Source organism: Amborella trichopoda, chromosome 9 (assembly GCF_054954075.1).
Source record: "Amborella trichopoda isolate Santa Cruz 75 chromosome 9, AtrichopodaSantaCruz75HAP2 v2.0, whole genome shotgun sequence".
Classification (NCBI taxonomy): domain Eukaryota; kingdom Viridiplantae; phylum Streptophyta; class Magnoliopsida; order Amborellales; family Amborellaceae; genus Amborella; species Amborella trichopoda.
Genome location: NC_142344.1, coordinates 8,444,372 through 8,469,511, shown reverse-complemented (window position 1 = coordinate 8,469,511; position 25,140 = coordinate 8,444,372). Strand labels below are relative to the sequence as shown.

Here is a 25,140-nt window from a genome sequence, read left to right as displayed (position 1 = left end):
TTAATAACCAAAATACCCTTAAAATTTTCAAAAGGTATATAGATAACTCTTTTTTAATTTTTGTTATATGCATCCCATTTATATGATAGCACGTACCAAATTTCATATTTAATACAATATATAGAAAAAAACTAAAAATAAAACACTCAAGGTATTAGATCCAAATCAAACACCAGTAGCTCACTTGATCTAAATTGAACGGCGGAATGAGGGGAAAGTGTATGCATGAGAGAGGGGTTCTAGTGAGGTGGAGCGAAGATGGAGTAATGACGAGGTGGGACCGACCGTAGGGGTAGGCTTCGTATAGAGGAGGGAGTGAGACGTCCCGCCCCGCCCTGCCCCGCCCCGCCTGGGGTAGCCTTGAGATGGAGATATCGGGTTAAATCATTTCATGAATTTATTCAAGAAATGAGATGAGAGAAACTTAAGGTGGGAAGGTGATTATCTTCCTATACAAAAATGTCACTTGTTAATGAAGAGTAAAACTTTTGTCTTTATACTTGAGCTTAAAGAGAGCTGATATTTCTACTGGAACTCTGTGTCCATAACTCCTCTCCTCATTTTTTCCCCAAGGAAAATGTTCTTTGGATTACAGTGGAAAATTTTATGAAGGATCCAACTCACGAACAATAACACAGGGTAGCACCTTTTGAAGTTGAATCATCTCTCCTGCCTCTGTCTCTGCATTCGAAACTTCCGATAAATACACCTTTATCATTGGAAACTACTAAGCTAACCAAAAGCTGCCACACATCTACCAATGCAAAAAAATTTGAAGAGCGAGGGATAAAGTTTATCCGTCGAGCTAGACAATAAGCTTTTTTAACGTATCTAATATGAGTTTGCGTTAATAATAAACTTAAAACTTCAAAAAAAATTGTAATACCCAAAAATCGCCTCACATATGAGCCGAGGCTGAATTACTTGCCCGAGTCCGATTTGCGTCGGCCGAGTTTTAAAACCATGCCATCCACCATCCAAATCGTCACTAGGAGCCAGATGGCTAAAGCCTTCAACAAATCCAACGAGTTTCAAGCTCCTTAGAAGACTACCCAACCGCTTTGCCACAATTGATAAAACGGAAATAGTAAAAAAACTGTCATTATGTTTCCTTTTGAACATGAAATAACTTCTCAGGGCTAATAGAACCAACATGCAAGTACAAAGAAATTCAAGTGATAAAAAAGGACAAAATAAATGGCAGAGGCGCATATTGTGGAAAGAAACGCTGGCATTCCATGTTACACCATAGCTCACCAACACATGAGCCTCCAAATTTGCATCCAATAAGTATAAGCAACATTTGGATAAAAGAAGACTAAGTTTTCTGCCCTAAAAGTAATGACGACCATGTGAATTCCCCGCCATCGAATTAATCACAAAACAAGAAGTTCAAAAAACTTCCGTTATATTTCCATTAAGAAACTGATCTGAATAGCAAACAATTCTCCGTCATCTGCCAAACAATTAGTATGATCGGGTAATTACTAATCTCTATATACAATAATCTTTCCAACAATTATAGCGTATAATATAGCGCCTACTACAACCGCCGCACCAACTAAAAATCCAAAGAACCAGTACATTGCGAAGTGTCGGGAATGCGCCCGAGGTACGATCCGTGGGAGAGGTGGAGGTGGAGATGCGTAACGCACATTGACAGGTATTATTCCAGGTTGTTTCGGTGGGAGAGATGGAGGTGGAGGTGCGTAACGCACATTGACAGGTATTCTAGGTTGGTTCGGTGGAGGTGCGTAACGCATATAGACGGGTATTCTAGGTAGGTTTGGTGGGAGAGAACCCACCCCCACCCCCACCCCCACCCCCCTTTCTGATCTCCCGCTGGTTTCCACCTGTTCTCTCTGCAACTCCGTTGCAATCTCGCTCGCTCTATCCCGTCTTTCTCTGTCTCTCGCTCTTTTCTATAACTCATATGATCCCCACCCGTCTCCCCCCCTCACGTTTAAAGCATGCAATTATAGGCCTGCCTGCAACGCCACTATACTAACAGCAACCCAAAAGCAGACACCCCTTTGTCCATGCATTTAAAGCATGGAATTATAGGCCTCCCTGCCTGCCTGTAGCGCCACTATACCAACAGCAACCCATGCATTTAAAAAATAGTCTTATTATCAAAAGTTACAAATAGTTATGCATCTCTATCAACTCAAATTTGGGTGTCTTCATACTGCTCACCATCTCACATTTGTAAATGGCAAAAAAATCTTGTCTTAATATCAAAAGTTACAAATAGTTATGCATCGCTATCAACTCAAATTTGGGGGTTTTCATACTGCTCACCATCTCACATTTGTCAACAACGTAAAAAGGAATTTATAAAGTAAATAAACAAAGGGAAAAATTTATATAGAGCCGAAGTTCTAAACAATCAAATTAGAGCCTATCTCAAAAATTTAACTAGAAGATGTTGTTTTGATGTTCAAATATCCTCAAATTGATCATCTCAACATCAAGATACATGTACATGATAAAAAATGGATTTCAAGTTTTAGAAATAGTGTATTTTGTAGTGCAATTTTTGGACTGTCAAAAATTGATAAGCAAGGGTTGAAGAATTTTTAAATTCTTGGGGTCAATTACAAGACTTCTCACCAAAGTTCTTTGAGAATTAAACAGACGTTAAATTAGAACATCACTCAGAACCCTTATAATATATACAACGCCAATTTGGTCCAAGTGGCCAATAAACATAGGTCGAACTGATCAAGCTACTTCGAGTACAATGACAACAATTCTTAGAACCCTAATGACCAAAGTTCTCCTCATAAATCTTCTTGTTCGATATTCTCTGGCTTCTCCACCTCAATGTTATGTTAAACCGACCAAAGAACTAACAACACAGAAAAAAATGCCAATAATCAACAACTTCTATACAGTTAATGCATACATCAACAATGCAAACATACACCATTGCCATCACAATAAAACAAACGGATAAATATGAGAACATATGGATACAAAAAACGTTTCAGAAGCAAAGAAACATGTTTAAAGAACTTAAAATGATTTCTCACCCGCCTCTAAATAAGAAAAGTAGACGTTGGCAGATTACTGGATATGTAGATAGATAGAGAGAGAGAGAGAGAGAGAGAGAGAGAGAGAGAGAGAGAGAGAGAGAGAGAGAGAGGAATTTGGAGGCTGCGTGTATAGTGAAACATACATTGTTGTTCTGAAGGACAGACAACTTCCTGAAGAAGTTCCACAATGACAACTGACAATCATCAAGCGAAGAAAGCATGACCTCAAAACAACAAACAAGATGCTTAAGTCACAGACGTGGTTCACCCACATCCAAAGCCTAAAATCATCTGTTCCAATTATCCAAACTAATTAATAAGTTGGTGTGTTTAAGTGTATAAGAGTACCTAAAAATTAATACTTACGAACTAAGTGGTTATATACGTGGATACAACCATCCCACTCTTCTCCGGCTTTTGGGGCTGCTGATAATATACTGGAGATGAGTGAGAGGGAGAGATCCAAATGGTGCCAGCTTGTCCAGCAATATGAGACCAAATGTAAAAATCGGAAGAGCTGCACAAATAGTAAGCAGAATATGATGATGAGAGAGACCCAAATGGTGTTAGCTGTAAAACCATTTGCGTATGTCAAACATGGACTCACTCTTAGAGAGAGAATGGGGAGAGAGGCAGCAGATAGAGAGGGGGGCAGCAGCTAGAGAGAGAGGCTCCCGATATTTGACCAGCAAACTTACGAAAACCAAGTACCTACGATGATCATATAGACCATCTCAGCCCCCAAATTATTGATTATCAGACAATTTTGTAAAAGAACTGACCCAATCTTTTCAAATGACTCCCCATTAATCCATCACAAGTCGTAGAAATACCGCACTCATAAATTTCAGCATAAATTGCTCTGAAAAATTCGTCAAAATCGCTAAGAAAATTGCAGGACTCACACCCTAGACCTTCAAAATTGCAGGAATGAACATGATTCCAAGACAGATTGCACTTGTTGAGAGATTGAAAATGGCGCCTGAAAATGAAGCTTCATTGAAGTTTTGGGAAATTTCTGTTGATTTTAGAAGGGGTGCCTCATTTTCTTGCTCCTTGTCTGGACCATGGAACACCGTCGGTGTTGTCTTTGTCAGAGTTTCTTTCTCTAAAAATGATAGGTCATTGTTTTGGCGGGTTTTTCAGAAAACCAAATCTCTGTCGATAAATAGAGAGAGCGAGAGATTCGAGGGGATTTAGACAGAAAACCAAAGATAGGGATGGAAAGTAGAGGAGGTTTAGAAGGAGGGGAAAGGGTTTAGCAAGAGAGAAGGCGGGAGAGAGTTGGATTCAAGCTTGTTTCCCTCTCTATCTGCATTCTGGTTTTCTCTTCATATACTTATTGTGTATTTGGGAGGAGAGAGAGTGCGGGAGAGAGATGGGAAACGTGAAGAGAGAGAGAGGGAGAAGAGAGAGTGAGGGGTTAGAGATGGGAAAGACGGAGAGAGAGAGAGAGAGAGAGAGAGGGTGCGGGGAGAGAAAAAGAGAGAAGTTTGGGAGGATGGCTTTTAGAAAAAGCATGTATTTTTAGATTTGTTTGGCCTAATAAAAACAGGCTTAAAGTAGTTTGAGGGTTAGAAGAAATAAAATCTACAATTTTTATGCCCCAAGATATCGTTTAAAACATTGGGTCTGTTGTGAAATGAAACCAAAAAATAAGGGGTATGGAGATATTTTCCCAAAATAAAACCCTAAAGAAGGAAAAAATACTAAACATAATTTTCTTTCTCCCCCTCACATATCTCTCTCTCCCCCATGTCTCTCTCTCTCCCCAAGTTAATCTCTCTATAGATCATGCAAACCCAATAACTTCCATCCCATAAATGTAGGAGTCCCTGTCCCTCATGTTATCTACTTTCATCCCATGGACCCTTATCATATCTATTATCCCATGGACCCTTATCATATCCATGATCCCATAAAATATTTCTTTAAATCTTTAACTCCCCTAGATCCTCTTTTCTAAGAAAAATCTCTAACTTCCCTAGTTGGTTGGGCCTGATTTCTCATCGTCCCAGGTCGGCCCGGATATGGATGACCTGGTCGGAGGAATCCTCTCTCAAACAACAGTGAGGCCCAAACACGTGTGTGCGGGTGTGCTTGTAGTGCAGATAGGAACCAACAAAGAGAGAGATTTTAATCGACAAAGAAGGGCTCGAGCACTTACCTTGCCGTTTTGGGTTCGAGGGACGCGTCTGGGCGATTCGCCCTCTTAGATCATTTCGAAAGCCCTCCGGCTGTCCATGCAGCTCAGTTTGAATTCGGTTCCTACGCTTCGTTGCGCAGCACTTGGACCCACACACTAAAAAATGGCCTTCATGGTATACTTTTTGGGGTCTCCTCCTATTTGGTAATATGGTCAATTTGGGGTTTAAACTAAGGGTTAGAGGGGTGATGGAAGTTATTTACCACTCGAGTGTTACGAGACACGGCTATTAGAGCAGTCAAAGGGTCATAACTCTATGGAATGCTAACCCAGGATGACCCCATCCGAGTGAGCGAGGGCAAGAGCATCAATATCTCTCGCAACTCAACTCGACTGTACGAAATGGAGGTTAGAGCAGCGGTCCGAAAGTTAAAACCCTTAAAATAGCTCTAAGTGTGGCACCAAGTCGAAGATACAAAGGATGGAAGAAGCTACCAACACAAAAGAATAGAGGGGTTGGGAAGATTAGGGTGTGTTCAAAACAGTGTAGGTTCGGATGGGTGAAGTGTGGGTGGAACTATGTGAAAAGTAGGAGAGTGGAGATAGAAGTGTGGTAGAGAAAAAGAGTGTGTAACACGAGCGTGAGTGGAGCGTGTAAGAGAGAGAGTGTGTGATGTGAATGTGTGAGTGAGAGTGTGAGTGTCAGTGTCAGTGTGTGAGTGAGACTGTGATAGTAATAGTGTGTGTGATTGTGAGAGTGTGTGATACAAGTGTGTTAATGAGAGTGTAAGTGTAAGTGTGTGAGTGAGAGTGTGATTATAAGAGTGTGAGTGGGAGTGTAAGTGTGGGTACGTGAGGGAGTGTGTGATTTTGAGGGTGTGTGAGTGTGAGTGGGAGTGTGAGTGTAAGTGTGTGATGTGAGTGTGTGCAATTGTAAGAGTGTGTGAGAGGTTTACATGAGGGAGGAGAGAGAAATAAGTGAGGAGAGAGAAGTACATGAGGGGGAGGAGTGAAGTATGTGAGGGAGAGGAGAGGGAAGAGAGATAGGGATGATTTGTTAGGAGAGCTGGGAGAGTTGGGAGAAAGAGGGATATGTGGAATAATGAGGGGGAGGATTGAACAGGATAGGAAAGAGAGAAAATAATGGCGTGGGAGAGAGGGGGATAAAGATTGAACAAAATAGAGGGGCGAGAGATATATGTGTAAGAGAGAGAGGTTTGATTTGAAACTTGAGAGAGAGATGGAGAGAAAGGTAGCGTGCATGAGAGTAGGGATAGAGAGAGTCGGGGAGCGTGTACGGTGGTGACAGATGGGGGCGTGCACGAAAGCAGGGATAGAGAGAGCCGGGCATGTGCACGGTGGTGATAGATTGGGGCGTGCACGAGAGTAGGGATATAGAGAGCCCCTGGCTCTGAGCGAGTGGAGCCATCAAGAACTCCTGGTACACATGCTAGGTGTGATGTTCATAGTCCAAAAAAAAAAGGGGTCCATAAGAAGGATGGAATGCATATGTTGTACAAGTGTATATGATGCTACACGAGCAATGCCTCGCCTAAATGCATGTGGCGCATAAGCATACACAAATTCAGTCGAACATGTATGAGAACGTGTAATATGACCAAAATGTACGTGAAGTTGGGTTTGATCCACTAAATCATGCACATTAATTCGGTTGATCAGAAGAGGGATGATTCCGTTACCCATGGTGGATAAAATCAGTAATTTGGGTTTGAAAGTCTATCACATGATGCAATTAATTCAAAACATTAGAGCCTCGGATATGAATTATATATTATACTCATGCGTGTTTATTAAATCAGTGATAGTAGTTGATTTTGTAATAACGAAATAACGAATTATAGTTTAGTTGGTGTTCAGTGAATATACTCCCCTGCACCACAATCAATAACCCTTGAGAAACTTCAATAGGCCTTCCTATGGGGTAACCAACTTAACCAAAAACACCTAAGTCTTGACAATTGGAACTAGGATTGTAAACCCAACAGTGAAGGTAGGATGGGAGTCAGCAAGTGGAGAAGAGTTACTGTTGTCAACATTAATTACGAAGAACTACCTTTGGAGACACAATTTATGGCATTCCAAGACCATAAGGAGAGATTCATGTGCTAGGAAAAACATACATGACACACTCTCAATCACCAAAGAGCACTCCCATGGAGTTGCACACAATGATGGGCACTAGAACTCAACTAGGGTCCCTCTCAAGATGGATACTTCTCTCTCAAGAGTGTCCATGAGGTGATCAGAAATTATGAGAACATAAATGAGGTCCTAAAAGCTACATTCAAAAGTCTAATCCATACTAGGGCCTCTTGGTTTACTTGGCATCAAAAGAGGCTATTCACAAATGATAGAATCCATAGACTCCAAGTGGAAAACATATGCTACTGGTACAAAACCATTTGTGAACCATGACCACTTGTTCACCTCTAGCACCTCTAGTTATCTCCTTGTGCAAAACAAGGATTCTTGTTTTAAGATTAGACACACGCACGCGCGCACACAGACTTCATTCAACTTTTGAATGACTAGTACCATTTGGGATGTTTGAGACATGGGTTACATAAGTAATTGGTATAATTTAGTAGATCAACAGCCCAAATCTAGGCGTAATTAGATGTATAGTACCACATATAGTACCCTAGACGTCTACATGTGATACCAAGTTGGAGTTAAGAAAATATAGCAAATTATATTACCAAGGGCAAGTACACTATCCCTCTTGTTAAACGAATCTAAATCCCGGGCAGGCCGTTTAATTCTAAATAGTTGTAAGTTAACTTCATAAGGGATGAAATTATACAATCATGCTTTACATGTGATTATATAATTGGATAAGAGGGTATCTGATTAATTTATATTTTCTGTTTTATTAGTAAACACGTACGGTATCCATTATTCATGTACTCATTGTACTAAAATTAACATCCCAAGTAATCATATGTAATGATTGTATAATTGGAATGAGCTGTAGGTATCAGCAGCCCCTTCTTTTGCATGAAATATAATGTTTGTCTAAAGGCTCAAGATACCACACTTGGTCATTACAAGCCCATTATAAGTTACATACCTTCTGAAATGGGGAGAGGAGACCAAATCTCATGTCCACTATTGCATGCACTATCAATCACCGGATAGAGATTTCAGAAGCGAGATAATACCCCTTTGGAACTGCATTTATAAGAGAAAAGAAGATGTGCTTCAATCAAAATAAAGAAAAAACAAAAAAAACAAAAGCATGTGTACTAGTTCACAGGATCATGATTAACTCTATAATTTCAAACAATCAAGGAAAAGAACTAGAGAGAAAAGACAAAGTAGACATCAGATTAAAATTAGGAGGATATTGAGGTAAACTTACCTAGGAATGCTTCCTTTCCGACGAACATCATACTCTGTGGCCTGCCAGAGGGCTCGTGCAAAGGCCTTAAAAGTTGCCTCAATTATATGGTGTGAGTTTTTCCCAGAGAGCTGTTTAAATCATGAAGAAGAAATAAAATACTGCACTCCCTACATAAATACAGAAAGACGTAGATATACACCTCTTCTTATACTTCCACTTTCATTTGTTATGTGTCTTAAATAAAAAGGAACAAAACTAGGGCACACAGTTACTGAAACTTAGCTTTAAACCAATGAAGTGGAATGGCACTAAGTGGTATCTTAAGCATCACTCATTTTGTAGATATTCCACAAAAGTTTCTTACCCAATGCAATGAATTTGAAAAATTGTAGAGGAAACGAAGATGTAACTTAACTTTAAACCAATGACGCAATTGAATGATATTGGCTTAGTGGTACCTTGAGCATAACTTATTTTGTTAATAGTCTACAATCCCTTCTTGTTTGATGCAATGACTTCGAAAAATTGTAGAAGAATTGAAGGCAAACACTTGACCTGCCGTATGTGAAGCGTCATCCCTGATGTATTGGCCATCAACTGAAAGAAGTGCTCCACCAGCTATACCCAAAATATGTCAAGAAGTTAAACATGATACTTAAAAACCTTGACCCGATTATCTGATTAAGATTTTTATCTCTTGTAAGTGATTTTCAGGTATTTAACAATTAAAATCTCGTGTTTAGTCAAGTTTGACAACTACTTAAAAATGGCACCACGTAGGCACACATAAACACATTCGTAGTGGAAAAACCCCTGAAAGTCTCTGACTTTCTGCATGTAGCTTTAACCATAATCCGTCAAAGACATGAATGTAATGCTGCTCAATCATAAGTTGCATTACACAGTAACAGCGAGAGAAATTGTGTGGAACTTCAAAATCTACTGTTACAACATGTTGGCATTCATTCATCATTTGGATTTTTGGAGTTTAATGTTACAACTTGTTGCCATTAGTTGCAAGGTCTACAATTAAAGAGCAGAATGCCAATACATAAGATTGGAACCTCCTAAAGCAATCCTATTTGCCACAGACAAATATGAACCAATAGAGAACTTGATTTCTTCTTACCAGAGAATTAACACAACGGCATCAACTTACATCCACTAAATCATGCCAATTTTTGAAGCCCCATTGACTTTACCTAGCAAGGACAAAGATTGGAAGTTTGTTTCTTCCAGAAATGATTTGTTGCAATACACAGAACTTTTTTGAATGGCGACTGATTTTCAAACTAACCAGCTAGAGAAATCCATCACTTTCTCTTTCTATTTTATTGATAAAAATCCATGTTCAATTTCTAAGAATATTTTTATCCATGAACACACTGATGCTCCAACATATGATATAGAAACACTGCAACTCCACTAACCAGCATTTCAAAAAAATATCTCTAATTACAAGCTCCCATGTTAACAAATCAGGGCTGTCCAAAACTTGAATTAAGACTACTGATATTCACAAGAAATGAAAGGTCACCATAGGTAGTTGAATTACTTCTTAGAATGATTCTCTGTTCAATAAATTCAAAAGGCAAACAAAGAATAGAAAGCCATGTTTGATAGCTACAAATTGAGATGCTTCCACATAGCAGCCCTCAATTCAAATGAAAATTAGAACTTGTATATACAGAACACAAAACAATGCAAATGCAATACCTGAGTGTCATATGTCCCAACTCTTTCTGTAGGGATGGATAAATCATAACTCAAGTGAGGTCTCCCTGACAAATCCTATTTCATGAAAAGAAAACTAATGAGAACAGAAAGGAACAAAATCATGAAAAAGAAAGGAACAAAATCATGAAAAGAAGTGACAAACATGGTAAACTAAAAACACTCATAACTTTTTCATCATAGAAGCTCATTACTCCGAAGCAAAATACTAGAGTGTGAGCATAGGAATAAGCTGCTTAACAAGAACATGAAGTGATGCCACTGAATGGTAACGATAACATGGCCCAAAAAGATAGTGGAAGAAATATTAATAAATAAATATATTCAATGAAAGACACCATCGGTATGTCCAGTTATTTTAAGCAAAAGAAGGTTCTTGTGGATCTCACTATACTTAGTGTTTATTGTTCGAGATGTTGATGTCAAGCCAAGCCTATGGTACTATAGCAAAACAATGCTTTGTGTTCCTCATCAGGTCTGCAATCTCACAATGACGTATCAAGGTCATCATGCCACTTATATATGATGTGCCATATAATATACTTCGTACTTTTTATTTAGCCATTCATATAAGTTGACATAGAAGTCAAGGACTCTGAAAGCCCTCTATTACTAAACAGATTGCAAAACAAGAGTGGATTAACGTATTTGGTTTTTTAGGATAAACCTCAAGGATTCAAACCTTCGTCGCTCACCGAAACTGGGATGCCTACCACTAAAAGCTCAAGCCTAAGGGACAAAAAATCCACAGAGAACAAATTAACAGTTTTCACGCGACTTGATTTGCTTCCCTTTCTCTATGGAATATTATTATATGCATTGTATAAATAGAAAATGTGCTGGCTAAAGATAAGGGGCAATGTGGCATCCTATAGAGATTGGAATAGTTCAAATTATAGTAGACTAATATCACTTTTGGATGACACCTGAGGAAAAGAAAACATAAAAAAAAGCATGTAGCCGACAAGGCATAAAAGTTGAAGGCGAGCCCAAATTTAAATTGTAATCCATATTTCACATCTCATCAATGCTACATGAACAAGAGCTTCATCAAGGGGAGCTGAGAAGTCTCCAAAACGATTTACTCCTTTTCGGTCTCCAAGGGCTTGAAGCAATGTCTGCATGACTCATATAAATAAAATATTAACCCTTTCTGACACCTCTATGTTCTCGCTAAACAAACACTACATGGTGGCATAAAATACTGGCATAAAGGAACAATAGAAAATATAAATAAATTAATGGGTATACAGATAAAGATGTACTGTTCCAATGGCAAGAGCCACATCTTCATTTGTATGATGATCATCAATATGGATGTCCCCTTGAGCCTTGACGCACACATCGAATGGTCCATGTGATGCTAGTTGCTGCACATGCAATGTGGCCAATAGCCATTACTGAAGTGAATAAGAAGTACGATAATTTGTGCTATATAATAATCCAATGGACTGTTGAGAAACCGTAATTCACTGGGACACCACTGGCCATTGATATGATGAATGGTGATGGGGAGAGAGTAAATGAAGCCATATTCGAAGGGCTAAACTAAAATTTTGAATTAGAATGAGTAGCAAAATACTTACATCCAGCATATGATCTAGGAATGGGATACCAGTATTGTTATCTGCAAACCCTGATCCATCCAAATTTATTTTCACATGCACATTTGTTTCCTTTGTCACCCTTCTAACCTCTCCAATTCGACCTGCATCATTTCAAATTTAATAGTGCTGAAAATACTCCATATAGAATTAGCAGTAAGACTAGTAGCAGTGGACCAGCGGCGATGTTTCATACAAATGTATCCCATGAACTGTAAAAACTTCAAAAAATTCACACTCTAAAACTAGTATGTCTACTGAGACCTGAATTTATGGCCAAACTAATTGAGAACCAGTATGTTGGATCCCTGATATGGCCATAAAAGTTATTAAAGAAATAAATGCAGTGATATGTAACAATGACATTAAAAAAAACATAATACCAATTTCCACAACTTCAACAGAGCCATTGAAAAGTGAAAATAAAACAGAGAAATAGGCCACAAATCCAACTAAAAATCAATTGGAATCCCACAACCACATATGCACTTACGACCATCTAAAACTGCTAAGCCATCCGGAGCTAGTCTTGTGAAATTTCAAACCAAAATTAAGAGGAAACATTGCAATATGGAAAATAATTTTTAGTACAACCCAAATGGCAACTTCCATAAAAATGAGCACTTAGTACAAGAAGACTCATTTTTTTTCACAGACACTCATAAAACATCAATAATATGAAAACCCAAAAAAATAAAACATAAATAAAAGCTTACAGGCTTTGGGGGTCATGATAGGAGAGCCATTGTCCCTAGCTTTAGTAGCAGCACAACAAATGAATCTGAACGCCTGCTTCTGCATGGACTTACCAGAATGAAAAATGAAAACTACATAGAGAGAAGCAAACCACAGAGAGACAGAGAGAGAGAGAGAGGAACCAGGAACCAGCAACCAGAAACAAGCGCAAAGCAAGAGAAAGAAATGAAAATTCACTAAATAAGAAGCAACAACAATCAAAAACAAGAAAAAATCAACAGTCAGAGAAGTAAATAAAAAAAAAATGAAACCTCACCTGAGCAGAGGCCTCCTGATCATCTTTGCAAGCAGCCAATATCGAAGTATTCGCCCTAAGGATCTCATCGCCCTCCGAAACTCCGAGCAATTTCAAAGCGCTCACCACCCTCATCTCATAGGGCAGAGAATCGTCCGCCCCAGATGCCTACAGTCTCCTCCTCCTCCGACTACTTCGGCCGCCATCCTTGGCGGCGCCCCTAATATTGGCGGAGGCCTTCGCTCTCTTAAGGGTGGCATCGCTTAAACTGGAGGAGATTCTAAATCTGATGGTTGGGATTTGGGGGCATCTAATGAAGAGAGCAGCCATGGCCCCTCTCCTCCTCTTCTCAGTTAAGCAGAGGAAGCCGTTGTGTGTTTGCTTACTTATACGAAAAAGAAAATCGTTCGACATTCCCCTTATTAACAAAAGGTGGTTCTTTTATTTGAAAATGTAAATATTTGAATTTTGATCATAAAAAATAAAAATGAACCTTGTTTTTATCTTTTGGATTTGTAATGAACTACAATTCCAACTCCCCTATTTGATATGGAATAAGACTTCGAGAAAAACCAAAATATGATGAAACTCTGATAAGAAAACCAGTTGCTTTAAATTTTAGTTCCTGAAAATTGTGCTGAACTGTTGTATCACTGCAGTTGAAACAATAGCAGTTCTAATCAAATTCGTTACTTCAAAAATATTCTTTTTTGACTTAAAAGAATATTTAAATCTTTATCAGAAATTTTTAAATCTTTATTTTCAGTAGGTTTTCTGGGAGAGACTAGGGTTAGGAAATGGAGAAAGGCCAATAAACAAGCCTCAATGGGTCAGGATTAGGCCGAGTACTCCCGAGTTGTGTGTAAAAATCAGGGCATTTAATTTTTTTCTAAAAGTAAACTGTACAAAATTTAGATATATAATATAAAATTTCTTTTACATGATTTACATGTACTTGACAAAGATTAGTGAGTGTTTTTTCCCACAGTGTATTGTCCTCTTTTTAGGATTATTTAAAATATCCCAAATTATAAATCAGTTATTCTTAAATCCATTTTTTCTCTACTTCTTTTAAGGTTTTTTTTATACTTTATAATGCTATTTTAGGTTTCAATCGAAATTTTTACTTTTTCAATTTATCTATTTCTTTTAAAGTTTTTTAGGGCCAAAATGCAATGTGCGGGACTCAACAAGTCCTGAGGACTCGGCGAGTGACTCACCTCAACCAAGGCAAGTCAGGTACATTGGTTAGCTTAAATGTTGAATATGGGGTAGGCGCCTTCTCCCCCATTGCCTTACCCAAAAAAAAAAAGTTGGATATAAATGAAAATTATACATAAAAACCTTAAAATATCCTTAAAAATCTCGTACTGCTAAAGTTTCAAAATATTATTTACCATACAACAAAATAAAGATTAGTATAGATATCATTCATGTTCAAATTACTACCTAACATAATAACTCTTACCTACATATCTATTCCTCGTAAATTGCTTTCCATTTACCTTGTTTAGATTTTAGATCTACTTGTAGCTAGGTCACATATTTATTTTCAAAATCAGATTGCCACTCTAGCTTTAACATTGTATTGCTTTTATTTCTGGAAAATTAGTTTACCGTTAAGTCAACAAAAATCTTAATATATGGCCCACAAATTGATTTTTTCAGGATGTCACCAAAATTTGTATGGGAAAAAACAAATTATGATAGTAAACTAAAGATATAGTCAATTTGTTAAGATTAATTAATGGGTTGATGGGTGTTGATATATATTTGTTTATCATGCAGTCAAGGAAGAAGTGCGGTGTGTGTGTCAAATCATGGAGAAAGATATAGTCAATTTGTTAAGATTAATTAATGGGTTGATGGGTGTTGATATATATTTGTTTATCATGCAGTCAAGGAAGAAGTGCGTTGTGTGTGTCAAGGAAGAAGTGCGTTGTGTGTGTCAAACATGAATTCTTCATGATTTGCCTCACCACAGGCTTCTGCCGACTGTCTCTCACTTAAGAAGTGTTTCTTTTTCTACTGGACTATATATAGGGAAAAGTTTACACAGAGCCGAGGCTTTAAACAATCAAATTTGAGCCTACCTCATAAATTTCACTAGAAGAGTTGGTTTTGATGCCAAATATGTTCAAATTGACTATCTCGACATCAATATGCATGAACATGATAAAAAAAATGGATTTCAAGTTTTAAAAATAGTGTATTTTGTAACACAATTTTGGACTGTCAATTTTTAAGATTTTCACGTATTCATAGATCGGTCAATCTACAATATTTTTTAAGCTTTAACCTTTATAAATAAATATAAAAAAATATCTTAAGGCTATCACAAAGATTTCCAATATTAAAACCACATTTCTTGATACTATTTGAAGGTAGGTCCTAATTTGATTGTTTAGAGCATAGGCTCTATACAAACCGCACACATGTATATATATGATGAGGCTATTTATTTTTTATATAAATAAGTCATGGTTATTATTGATCACTAGATGTGAAATCATATGGTTGGGAATGTATCATTGATTGGGCACAAAGTCCAACATAAAAGTTTTGAAATGTTGTGACACACTACAATCTATTAGATTTCTCATTCAATGACTAAAAGTATTTGTAACCTCACTGTTCTAAAAGTAAATGGTCTCATACTATACAACATCGTTTTTTAATGTACTTCTCTCATTTACCGAGCATTATCTACTACTTAAATAATTAACTCATCACTAACGATTTAATTATTTAATTAATAAATGGACACAATTTCCATGAGTCCATATAGAAATGAGTCACCTCTTAAAAATTAATTTTTGAGATGAATTTTTTGACCTAATTTTTAAGGGCGTGGAATCTCTAACATGGAGATCATGAATATGAAAAAAATTCTACTATGAAAAGATTCGGACTGAATCCGAAAATTATGTTGAAGGTCCAATTTTTTCATTTTTTAATTTCGGATCTTAAATACCCAAAATAAGGCAAATTTTGGAATAGTTTTGGCGCTCCTAAGAACGAGTATACAAGTAATATATGGAAAAGGGTGTTGTTTCTATAAGGTTGCAACCCTAAACAATCTAATTAAGGGGCACCTCCTAATTTTATCATAACATGTAATTTTGTTGTAAAAATTACTAGGATTATCCGAATATCTATTTTCATATATAATTAGTAAATTTGAACGAGAAAATATCTTTGTACCACCTATTTTCAAGTTCCATTATAGATCAAAGGTTTTAAAAGATATATTGAGGCATAAAAATTGTAGATTTTATTTATTCTAACCCCTGAGTTATTTTAAACCTGTTTTTTTAGGACAAACAAAGCTAAAAAGACATACATATTCTAAAAGCCGTCATCCCAAACTTTTAGAGAGAGAAAAAAACTTCATGGAGGTGAGAGGTTATTGGAAGGAGAGAGAGATATAGGTGTTAGGAGAAACACGAGAGGAGAGAGAGTGAGATAAAAGATTGAGTATAGAAAGAGCATCTATTTTCCACAATTGTTTAGGTTAAAAAATAAGTTTAAAGTGGTCAGGGGGTTAGAAGATATATTTTGAAACCTTGGGTTTACCAATATATGAAACCTAAAAATAAGAGATATGAAAATATTTTCTCAATTTTAAATCTCCAAAAATGGTTAAAATCAAGTAGATCTATAAATATATGAAAATCTTGAAAATTGATGGTTTGAACAATGTTTTGCATGGGACTCAAAAAATTTCATATTCATACATCTCGATGTCAAGATGATCAACATTAAAACAACATTTTCAATATATTTTTGAGGTGCATATGTGATTCTACATTTTAATATTGAAATCTTATATAAACTTTTCCTGTGAAAAATCAATAAAATAAGTGAAGATATAGGTGATATTGTAAAAATAACGGATATATGCTAAATTTTCTAAAAAAAAAAACTTATTTTTTGTGTTATTCGGTATTTTTGGCTAATTTCTCTCTTTTTCCTCTTGTCTTTGTTTTTTTTTAAATATTAGACAAGTTGGCTGAAACGACTTGGGTACTCAATGTTTTGATTCGTGCTTGGACCAATTAGAACATTTTAAAAATATATGTACAAAACTACACTAAAGAACGTTAAAAATTAGATCATTTTCAACAGTAATATAAAAGTAAACAAGTATTGGCAAATATAAAAAAATAAAATGAGTTACAGATCCTAAACTTGAATTTGGATTTCACAACGTTGATGATTTCTGTGCATCGAGCTCACTACCTTTACGTGGAGAAAATATTATTTGAACTACTTCATCTTGAAGTTGTTCCATGTTAAAAATGCCCATGATATAAGTGTGGCGATGGGACAGGTATGGGTCGGGTCAGGCTAGACCAGGACCCGAATAATATTCAGGTCCAAATTTTGGATTCATACCCGAACCTGTCGGGTTTCGGGTCTGGTCGGATCCATTGCCACCCTATGATTATGAGCTTATTTTTTATTACCATCATAAACATTATGACTATGAACTTTTTTTTCTTTTTCCCAAACTACTGTAAATGTTGCCAATATTGTAATAATATGAATATCTAATGAACGCCTAAAGACACATGATTGCTATCATATACCCTATGACTACAGGTACAAGTAGGGTACGGGTCTGGTCCTGTTGGACCCAGACATCGACCCAGACCCATACCCAATGTTGGGTCTACCCATCGGGTCCCGGGTATAATCGGGTCCATTGCCACACCTACCATTATAGTACATTGTGTATAGAAAATCTAACTTGAACTTCATATAGAATAATTTTTTTTTTAAAATGGCTATGCATTAGTTTGTGTAATAAATATTTATTGAACTTCGTGTGCATATCTAATTCACTTGCGTATGGACAATGGTTATTGTCATAACATTTATTGCATTGGTAATGGTTAACAATATAGCAATATTTGATGGTTACATGCTAACGTTAAAGATGTGCCGTTTTGTCAAACAAATTTCTTGATTCAGGTTTGAAACCCAGAACAAATAAGGATTATTTGGATGGTTTGAAACCTATAACAAGTAAGGATTATTTTGATTACTATCCTATGGCCCCTGAGTGTGCAGGATTTTTAAACCTAGAACGCAAGCATTCTTATGGGGCCAAATTATTGAAATGGTCTTTGGTCAAGATTTTAAACTTATAACAAGGCCATTTTTTGTATGTTATGACAAAATAGTTGATGATTGACCATCTTATGTTGATATGTATGGTTATGAGGTCTGGCGTGATTTAACCTACAATTGTAGGTTAGGAGGAATCCCATGTTTATTATAAATTATCTATAATTATATCTAACATTCATATGGTTAAACGTTCATATGCCTGCGTTGAATAAATATCCTTGAGATCAGGGAAGACTTTTTATCGGAAACCCGTTGGATAAAGGTAACCATTAACCCTTATTCTCCTAATAAAAATGAGAAGCTAGAGGAAAGAAGATAACAAAAAAAAAAATTGTATAGATAGCGATAACTTTTATTCTCTCTAAAAAATGAATTTCAATCTAAAATCCGGGCTCTACGATCACCAGCCTCACGACAAGCTTCCCCTCTGATATTGAGTTTGGTTTCATTTGCATCATCAATTTTCACTAACATTTTAATGAATGATTTTTTTAAAGTAATGACTTGGGTTGCTAATTTGTTGATTTTACTGCAAATTACTTCTTTATGAGGTGGTTTGACCATTTGAATGATCGCGCTGAGCGCAAAGTTGTGTCTCATTGAAATCGACTACCATTCTTATGGTTTGGAAATTTTTATTGCCTTTTTAGTAGTGAAATTAGTAAAAACCGATGGACACAGAATAAGTAAATGTTGCTTCTTGCTTGGTTCGAATCCTAGGAAGGAGAAAGTGATGAATTCTAAAGGCTTGTTAGAATTGGACGCGGCCTACAAATAAATCTCTCTATGTTGCGCCCATGTTGGTAGTGCGTGCCATTATTTATAGGAAAAAGTTTATATAAGGATGCAACTTTATAATGTAAACCTATAGATGCACATCAAAAATCCAAAAAATGAAGTTTTAATGTTAAACCTTTTGATTGATCATCTCGACATTGAGATGTATGACCATGAAAAAAAAAAGGATTTTAAGTCTCAGAAATAGTGCATTTTACAAAATTTTCATATGTTTATAGATCTATTTGATTTTAACCATTTTTAAAATTTAAAATTATATACCTTCAAATTTTATCATAACATGTAATTTTAGCGAAAATTATTATTAGGATTATCTCAAAATCTATTTTCATATCTAATTATAAAATTTTAAACTCCAAAAAGAGTTAAAATCAAGTAGATCTATAAATATATGAAAATATTGAAATGGACGGTCACTATTTATGGGACTCAAATTTTTTTATTTTCTTTTCATATTCATGCATCTCGATGTCGAGATTATCAATTAAAGGTTTTTTCAACATTAAAACAACATTTTCCAATAGAGTTTTGAGGTGCATCTGTAATCCTACATTTAAGGTTGCAACCTTATATAAACTTTTTCCTTTGTATAAAGCATCAACCTTATAACATAGAAATACGGTAGAACTTAAAAATCATTTCAAAACATTATTTCGTCATTGGAAACCTGCCATCGACCATCTAGACCTTGAGAAGAGTGTATATAGAAATAACAATGTCCTAAAAACAATGTATCTCAGAAAAAAACAATATATTTTATAGCATATTATCTAGACGTCTATTATAATAAAATACTTTCTTACATCAAAGTGTTTCTAACACACAAACTATATCGTTTAGCAAGATTTAGATGTGTGCTTTATTTAATATGGCCTATACAAACCACACCCATTAAAACAAAAGGGAACCTGTGTTGCTAAATAGAGTTATCATCAATTTCGTGTTGTAAACTTTGAGCATCCACAATATCAATCCTAGTATAAGGGGCCACAACGAATTTAAAAAATTACAAGTTGTACTGTAGAACGTACTGATAAACATGAGCTATGGACAATGGAATCATCCATAACCTTGAAAATTTGATGCTTTTGTGGCTGTGGAAAATGTAATGGGTATCAGACGTGTTTATATGTTGTTCTGAATATTGAAAACGTTAGATTGGTCTAAGATGGATAATCTTAGAGAGAGTATAAAATCTGTTAGTATCCCCTTTCCTCCATCCCACTGGCTGTTGGCAATGGACCTGACGAGACCTATTACCCGATGGGTAGACTCGAACTCAGGTTCAAGTATGGGTTCAATTTTTTTATTCAACGGGTCGGGTTTGGGTCCAAAACCTAGACTTGAACACTATTTGGATATGGATCTAGGTTTGGGTGCCGGACTTGACCCGTATTGGTAAACCGTTAGAGATAAAATATTTTACTTTAAGCCTTATGCATTTAGGTGTATCAAGGATCGTATACAATAATAATTGGTAGTCATTTTTATCTACAAATCATACAGCTTGAAATCATATGGCAATTGATTGTGACTTTGTTGCCAATAATATGAGTATATGATGATAAAAAAATTAAAATAAAAAATAAAATAAATTCTCATAGTCATTGGGTGGCAATGGACCCGACCAGACGGTTATGAGTCCAAAACTTGAACCCAAATACTATTTGGGTCCAAGTCCGGGTCCATCCCGATCCAACCCGTACCCGACGTATTGCCACTCCTAATCCCACCTCTTCAAGCTCACTAAAGTAGCTTTAAACCTTCAAGTTTTGAAGTCTGCACTTATTTGTTTTCCTTGGAGTCCTTCGATGTGTTTTCAAAACAAATTTAGACCTTGAAGGTTGGAGTTAAGTGTCTAAGAAATATTTACAGAAGTATCAGTACATAAGTTGAATTTCAAACATTGAATGTTGGAGTAAGAGCAATTTGGTCAATAATTTTTAAAATATGAAAAAATAGATATGAATGCAAAACATAAATTTAGGGAGAACTTTAAATAATCAAACAGAAGAGACACGAGCATAAATTTATTGATTATTTTTCACCCACTAACTTAACTGTTTTTTATATTTTTTGAAGACCAAAAGGGTGAAGTTTGTATAAACCATCATCTTTATAACGTAGAAGTAAGGAACACATCTAAATTTTGTCTTGAGATGTAGTTTTGATGTTGAAAGTTTTATAATAGCCTTGAAAATTTAATTTTATTCTTAGTTATAAAATTTAAAGTTAAAACAATTATACAAATCAATCGGATCTATAAGCACTTAAAAATAAAAAATAAACATTCTAAATAATTTATTAGAAGATGTATTACTTTTGGGAAAAGTTTATATAGAACTGAGGCCCTAAACAATCAAATTAGAGCCTACCTTCAAATAGTGTCAAGAAATGTAGTTTCAATATTGAAAATCTTTGTGATGACCTTAAAACATATTTTTATCTTTATTTATAAAGTTGAAAGCTTAAAAAATAGTGTGCATCAACAGATATACGAAAACTTGAAAATTGTGAAATTGACGGTTAAAAAATGCATTACAAAATATATTATTTCAAAAACTTGAAATCTATTTTTTTTTCATGCCATGTCCATATGATCAATTTGAAGATATTTGAGTATCAAAATAACCTCTTCTAGTAAAATTTTTAAAATAGGCTCTAATTTTATCGTTTAGAGCCCAACCATTACTTTTTTAGGACTTGTCATAATGATATCGAGACGATCAAATTAGAAGATTTTCCAACATCAATACACTCTGTACTATGCAATGGCACCTTATTTCCATATATAATGTCACACATTATAGAAACTGTTTCTGACCGAAAAACGATATAATCCCGATTTTTTTTTAAAGTATTTATCGCCGTTACTCTATAAGATCAGGGGGAACGAGGTTTCGGCGGGAAAAAAGTGCATTTTCCCGCCAAAACCTTTTCCCGTCTAAAAGCTCTAAGCCCGACTCATCTCTCTCTCTCTCTCTCTCTCTCTACTCTACTCTGGTTGTCTTGCGATCATCCATGGCTCGCGATTCCACCCCTCCAAGCACCCCAGGTTGGTCTTTCTCCTCACATTTTCTTCGTTTTCATCAGTTTCTCCCGTTTTTGTCTTCCTTTTTTTTTTTTTTCACCTTTTCGTTTTTATTAATTTTGGTTTATTTTCTCCATTTTCTGTCATTTTTAAGTGAGTTTGGGGTGTGCATTTTTATTTTCTCCTACAGCTTCTCTTTTCCCCCCTGCCATGTCTCTTTCCACCCTTCCCATTCCATTGTTTTCCTAGGTTTTTTCAGAGGATTTTTTTTTGCCTTAATTTCAACATATACTATTTCTTTTGCCCTTTTCCCTATTTATATAGTAGTTGCCTTGACTAATCTCACCTTATTCTGGCATTGATATGGTATTACTCTCCATTTTGACATTATTTGTGTTTTTTACTCTTTTTTGTTTTTTATTTTTTTATTTCTGGCATTTGTATGGTTTTTTTCTCCATTTTCACCTGTTTTGGTGGGTTTTTCTTTTACATTATTTTGTTTTTTTTTTTTTTTGGGCAGGTTCTTCTCCAGCACCATCATCATCAAGCCCTTTTCGAACTCCCTCCTCTTCAAGGTCAGGAAGCAACCAAAGGAGACGGGGAGGAGGAGGAGGCAGGGGTCAAAGGAGGAGGACCACCCCAACAAGCAATTCATCTCCTGGCTATTATGCAACACCACCGCCCAACGTCGCTCCCTCTCCTGCTCCCTCTCCAGCCCTTACGTAAGCTACCTTGCTTGAAAGTTGAGATCGATGCAACTTTCAGTTAGTTTGTTTAATTTTGTCTTGGGGGTTGGAATTGTTTACAGTGTAGACAAAATTGGAGCAATTCTTAGGTTGGTATAATTTGAAAAACAAAGCACATAAAAGAAAAGGAGGAAAATTGTAGCCCCATTAGTTTACATACGAGAGGAAAATATGATTTTAATGGTGGGTTGTGTTTTTAAATGGGATAGAACTTTGCTACATTTGATTTAGTGACCTGAAACATGTAAGAAAAGTATTGAATTTTGATTGTTTCTTTCAACATGGGAAAGAAAAGTTGATTTTTGTTTTGTTGTTTTTTTTGGGTGGTGAACTGTGTTTTAAATCCAAGATAAGTTTGCACATTGAAAAGCAAAGGAGGAAATACTTGCATTTGGTTGGTTTTCATGAGAGTACCAGATGTAAATAGTGGAGATTGATTGGTTCTCTTTGCTGATTGAAAGATGTGTTTTCACAGACCTTCTTATGATGGTGATGAAGCCCCTCCATCTTCAGAAGGTGGGGACATGGACTCTAACCCTCCTATGCTTGTTTGGGGCACGAACATCAGTGTGCAGGATGTTAGTGATGCCATTCTTCGATTCCTCAAGAACTTCAGGTCCTCCCCCTCAGATTTTGAGGGCAAATACATTCGCATTATTGATCAGGTCTCTACCTGCTGATGGTTCTTAAGCTCTCTCTCTCTCTCTCTCTCTCTCTCTCTCTCCCTCTCTCTCTTGATTGTGACTACATGCTATTTGTCCATAACGTATGTGGAAGTTTGATTTTTTAGTTTCTTTGTGATATTTATTCTTTTGAGTGGGGGATTTGTTTCTGATTATTTGTTTCTTTGTTTTGATGTGATGTTTTGGCTTTTCTTAAGATGGTGATATTTGGTCTATCTTTTTTAATTTGCCAAACTATTAGCACTTGTGTTTTCTTTGTTCTGCATGGAATCATGTTAGTTTGCAGTAGCATTTTGTATTTATTAGTATTTAATGCAAATTTCATTAGGGATTATGGAATGAGGTATTTAGGAAAGGAGAAGAAATGTAATGGAAGATGAAATAAATAAAAGAGCAATTTTTTTCTTACTTCGGGACACTTTTCTCTTTAGTCTTTCCACAAAGTGCAGAGTGATTTTGGAGTTCAATTTCTCTCTTTGCTACCTGTATATTATCTTTCTCTCTACCTCCCTATCTCTGCTGAGTAGCTGTATTAGTTATTACTTTCATGAGCAGGTAGAAAACCCCTAATCCTTGCTTCTACAAAATCATCATGACTGTAACACTGCCCCATTTTTCATTAAACTAATCAATTCTGTAGACGTGCTTTCATGCATAGATGGATGTCCTCTACTTCTAAGGCCCTTTCTTTTTCTTGATCTGGATCCCCAGTCAATAGAGAGTTGTGGGTTTTGTTTGGGCTTTGGACAATAGCTGAGCTTGAGACTGGGCTAGGGATTAGTTTTTGTTGTGTTGTGGGTCACAATGTTTTTTCTGTTTTGTCTTATGGATTTTTTCAGGCTCATTTAGCATTGCAAAACATGTTTTGATCATGGGTCTTCTTTTGCAAATTTTGTATGGAAGTGAATAATGATCAAATATGGAGTTCATGAAAGTGAAGCTTGTGAGGTTTTAGCCACATGTAAAAGGTCGTTCATTACCATGGAAATCAGATGATTCATCTCACTTAGGAAAAGTTCTTTCGTCCCCTAGTTCTGACCCCAAATCTTCAGTAAAACCCAATGAGTTCCGAAGATTAGCTGGGAAAATTGCAAAGGATTGGAAGGTTCAATTGCAAAGGACCATTGGCTATAGAGAAAGCAAATTCTTGATCCAGGAAGCAAGATTACTCTTCAATGGAACTGTGTTCTTATCTCTTGTTTAATAGCTCTCATTCTCAACATTGTACTCTTACTTGCCATCTGGTGGGAATGCATCATACCTGGAGATGGACCTGAATTTGGGTATTGTTATTATATTTTCTACTCATGCATATGTTCATAAAATTTGAGATAGCTTACGTGGCTCTGAGACTTGAGTTTTTTGAGGGGGGAACTTGTCTTGAAGCCTAGACAATCGCAAAGAGATATTTGATTTCATATTTCTGGATAGACCTTTTGGCTTCTCTGGCTCTTCCTCAGGTTGGCATCTGGCTTCTTATTCTGGCTGCTAAACAATCCCAAGCTTATCATTCTCTTCTAGTTCGATCATATTTTATTGTCCCCCTTAATGCCTCTTCCAAGCAACTGGTGCTGTCAGCAGACAGCTTCGGTTGGAGCTGCATATAATTTATTTCTTTACATCCTAGTTGGCCATGTCTTAGGAGTGGCTTGGTATCTACTGTCCATCGAATATCAGAACACATGCTGGACGTCACAGTATAGGGATGAAACCAACCTGAAATCTTAAATTTCTGCTCTGTAGTCATGCGAACCAGACAGAATGCAAGACTTGGCCAAGCACCACATAAGTGTTTGGTAACTGCAATGCTACTAATCAGGGCATCAGTTATGACTACAACATGTTCGTAAGTGCTTACATAAATGTTGC

At 36.3% G+C, this 25,140-nt stretch overlaps 1 protein-coding gene and 1 pseudogene across 13 annotated transcripts; one reads left to right on the top strand and one right to left on the bottom strand.

Moving 5' to 3' along the window:
- Positions 1-947: 947 nt before the first annotated feature.
- Positions 948-13,297, bottom strand: LOC18424156 (imidazoleglycerol-phosphate dehydratase 2, chloroplastic). Of its 13 annotated transcripts, none has more exons than XM_088847684.1 (11): positions 12,899-13,297; positions 12,603-12,681; positions 11,869-11,990; positions 11,534-11,652; positions 10,265-10,339; positions 9,007-9,166; positions 8,567-8,676; positions 8,276-8,376; positions 3,405-3,555; positions 3,182-3,232; positions 2,555-2,851 (listed from the first exon to the last, which is right to left on the bottom strand). In XM_088847684.1, the coding sequence occupies exons 1-5, from the start codon at positions 13,010-13,012 to the stop codon at positions 10,315-10,317; spliced, it is 459 nt and encodes a 152-aa protein (XP_088703810.1). In that variant the 5' UTR covers positions 13,013-13,297; the 3' UTR covers positions 2,555-2,851; positions 3,182-3,232; positions 3,405-3,555; positions 8,276-8,376; positions 8,567-8,676; positions 9,007-9,166; positions 10,265-10,314. The 13 variants fall into 13 exon arrangements, with proteins under 13 accessions (XP_020517327.1, XP_088703810.1, XP_088703806.1 ...); XM_088847680.1 differs by having other exon boundaries at positions 3,182-3,329; positions 11,548-11,652; XM_088847679.1 differs by having other exon boundaries at positions 11,548-11,652.
- Positions 13,298-21,832: 8,535 nt separating this feature from the next.
- On the top strand, positions 21,833-25,085 carry LOC148780345 (cyclic nucleotide-gated ion channel 17-like; annotated as a pseudogene).
- The last annotated feature ends 55 nt before the right edge of the window (positions 25,086-25,140 follow it).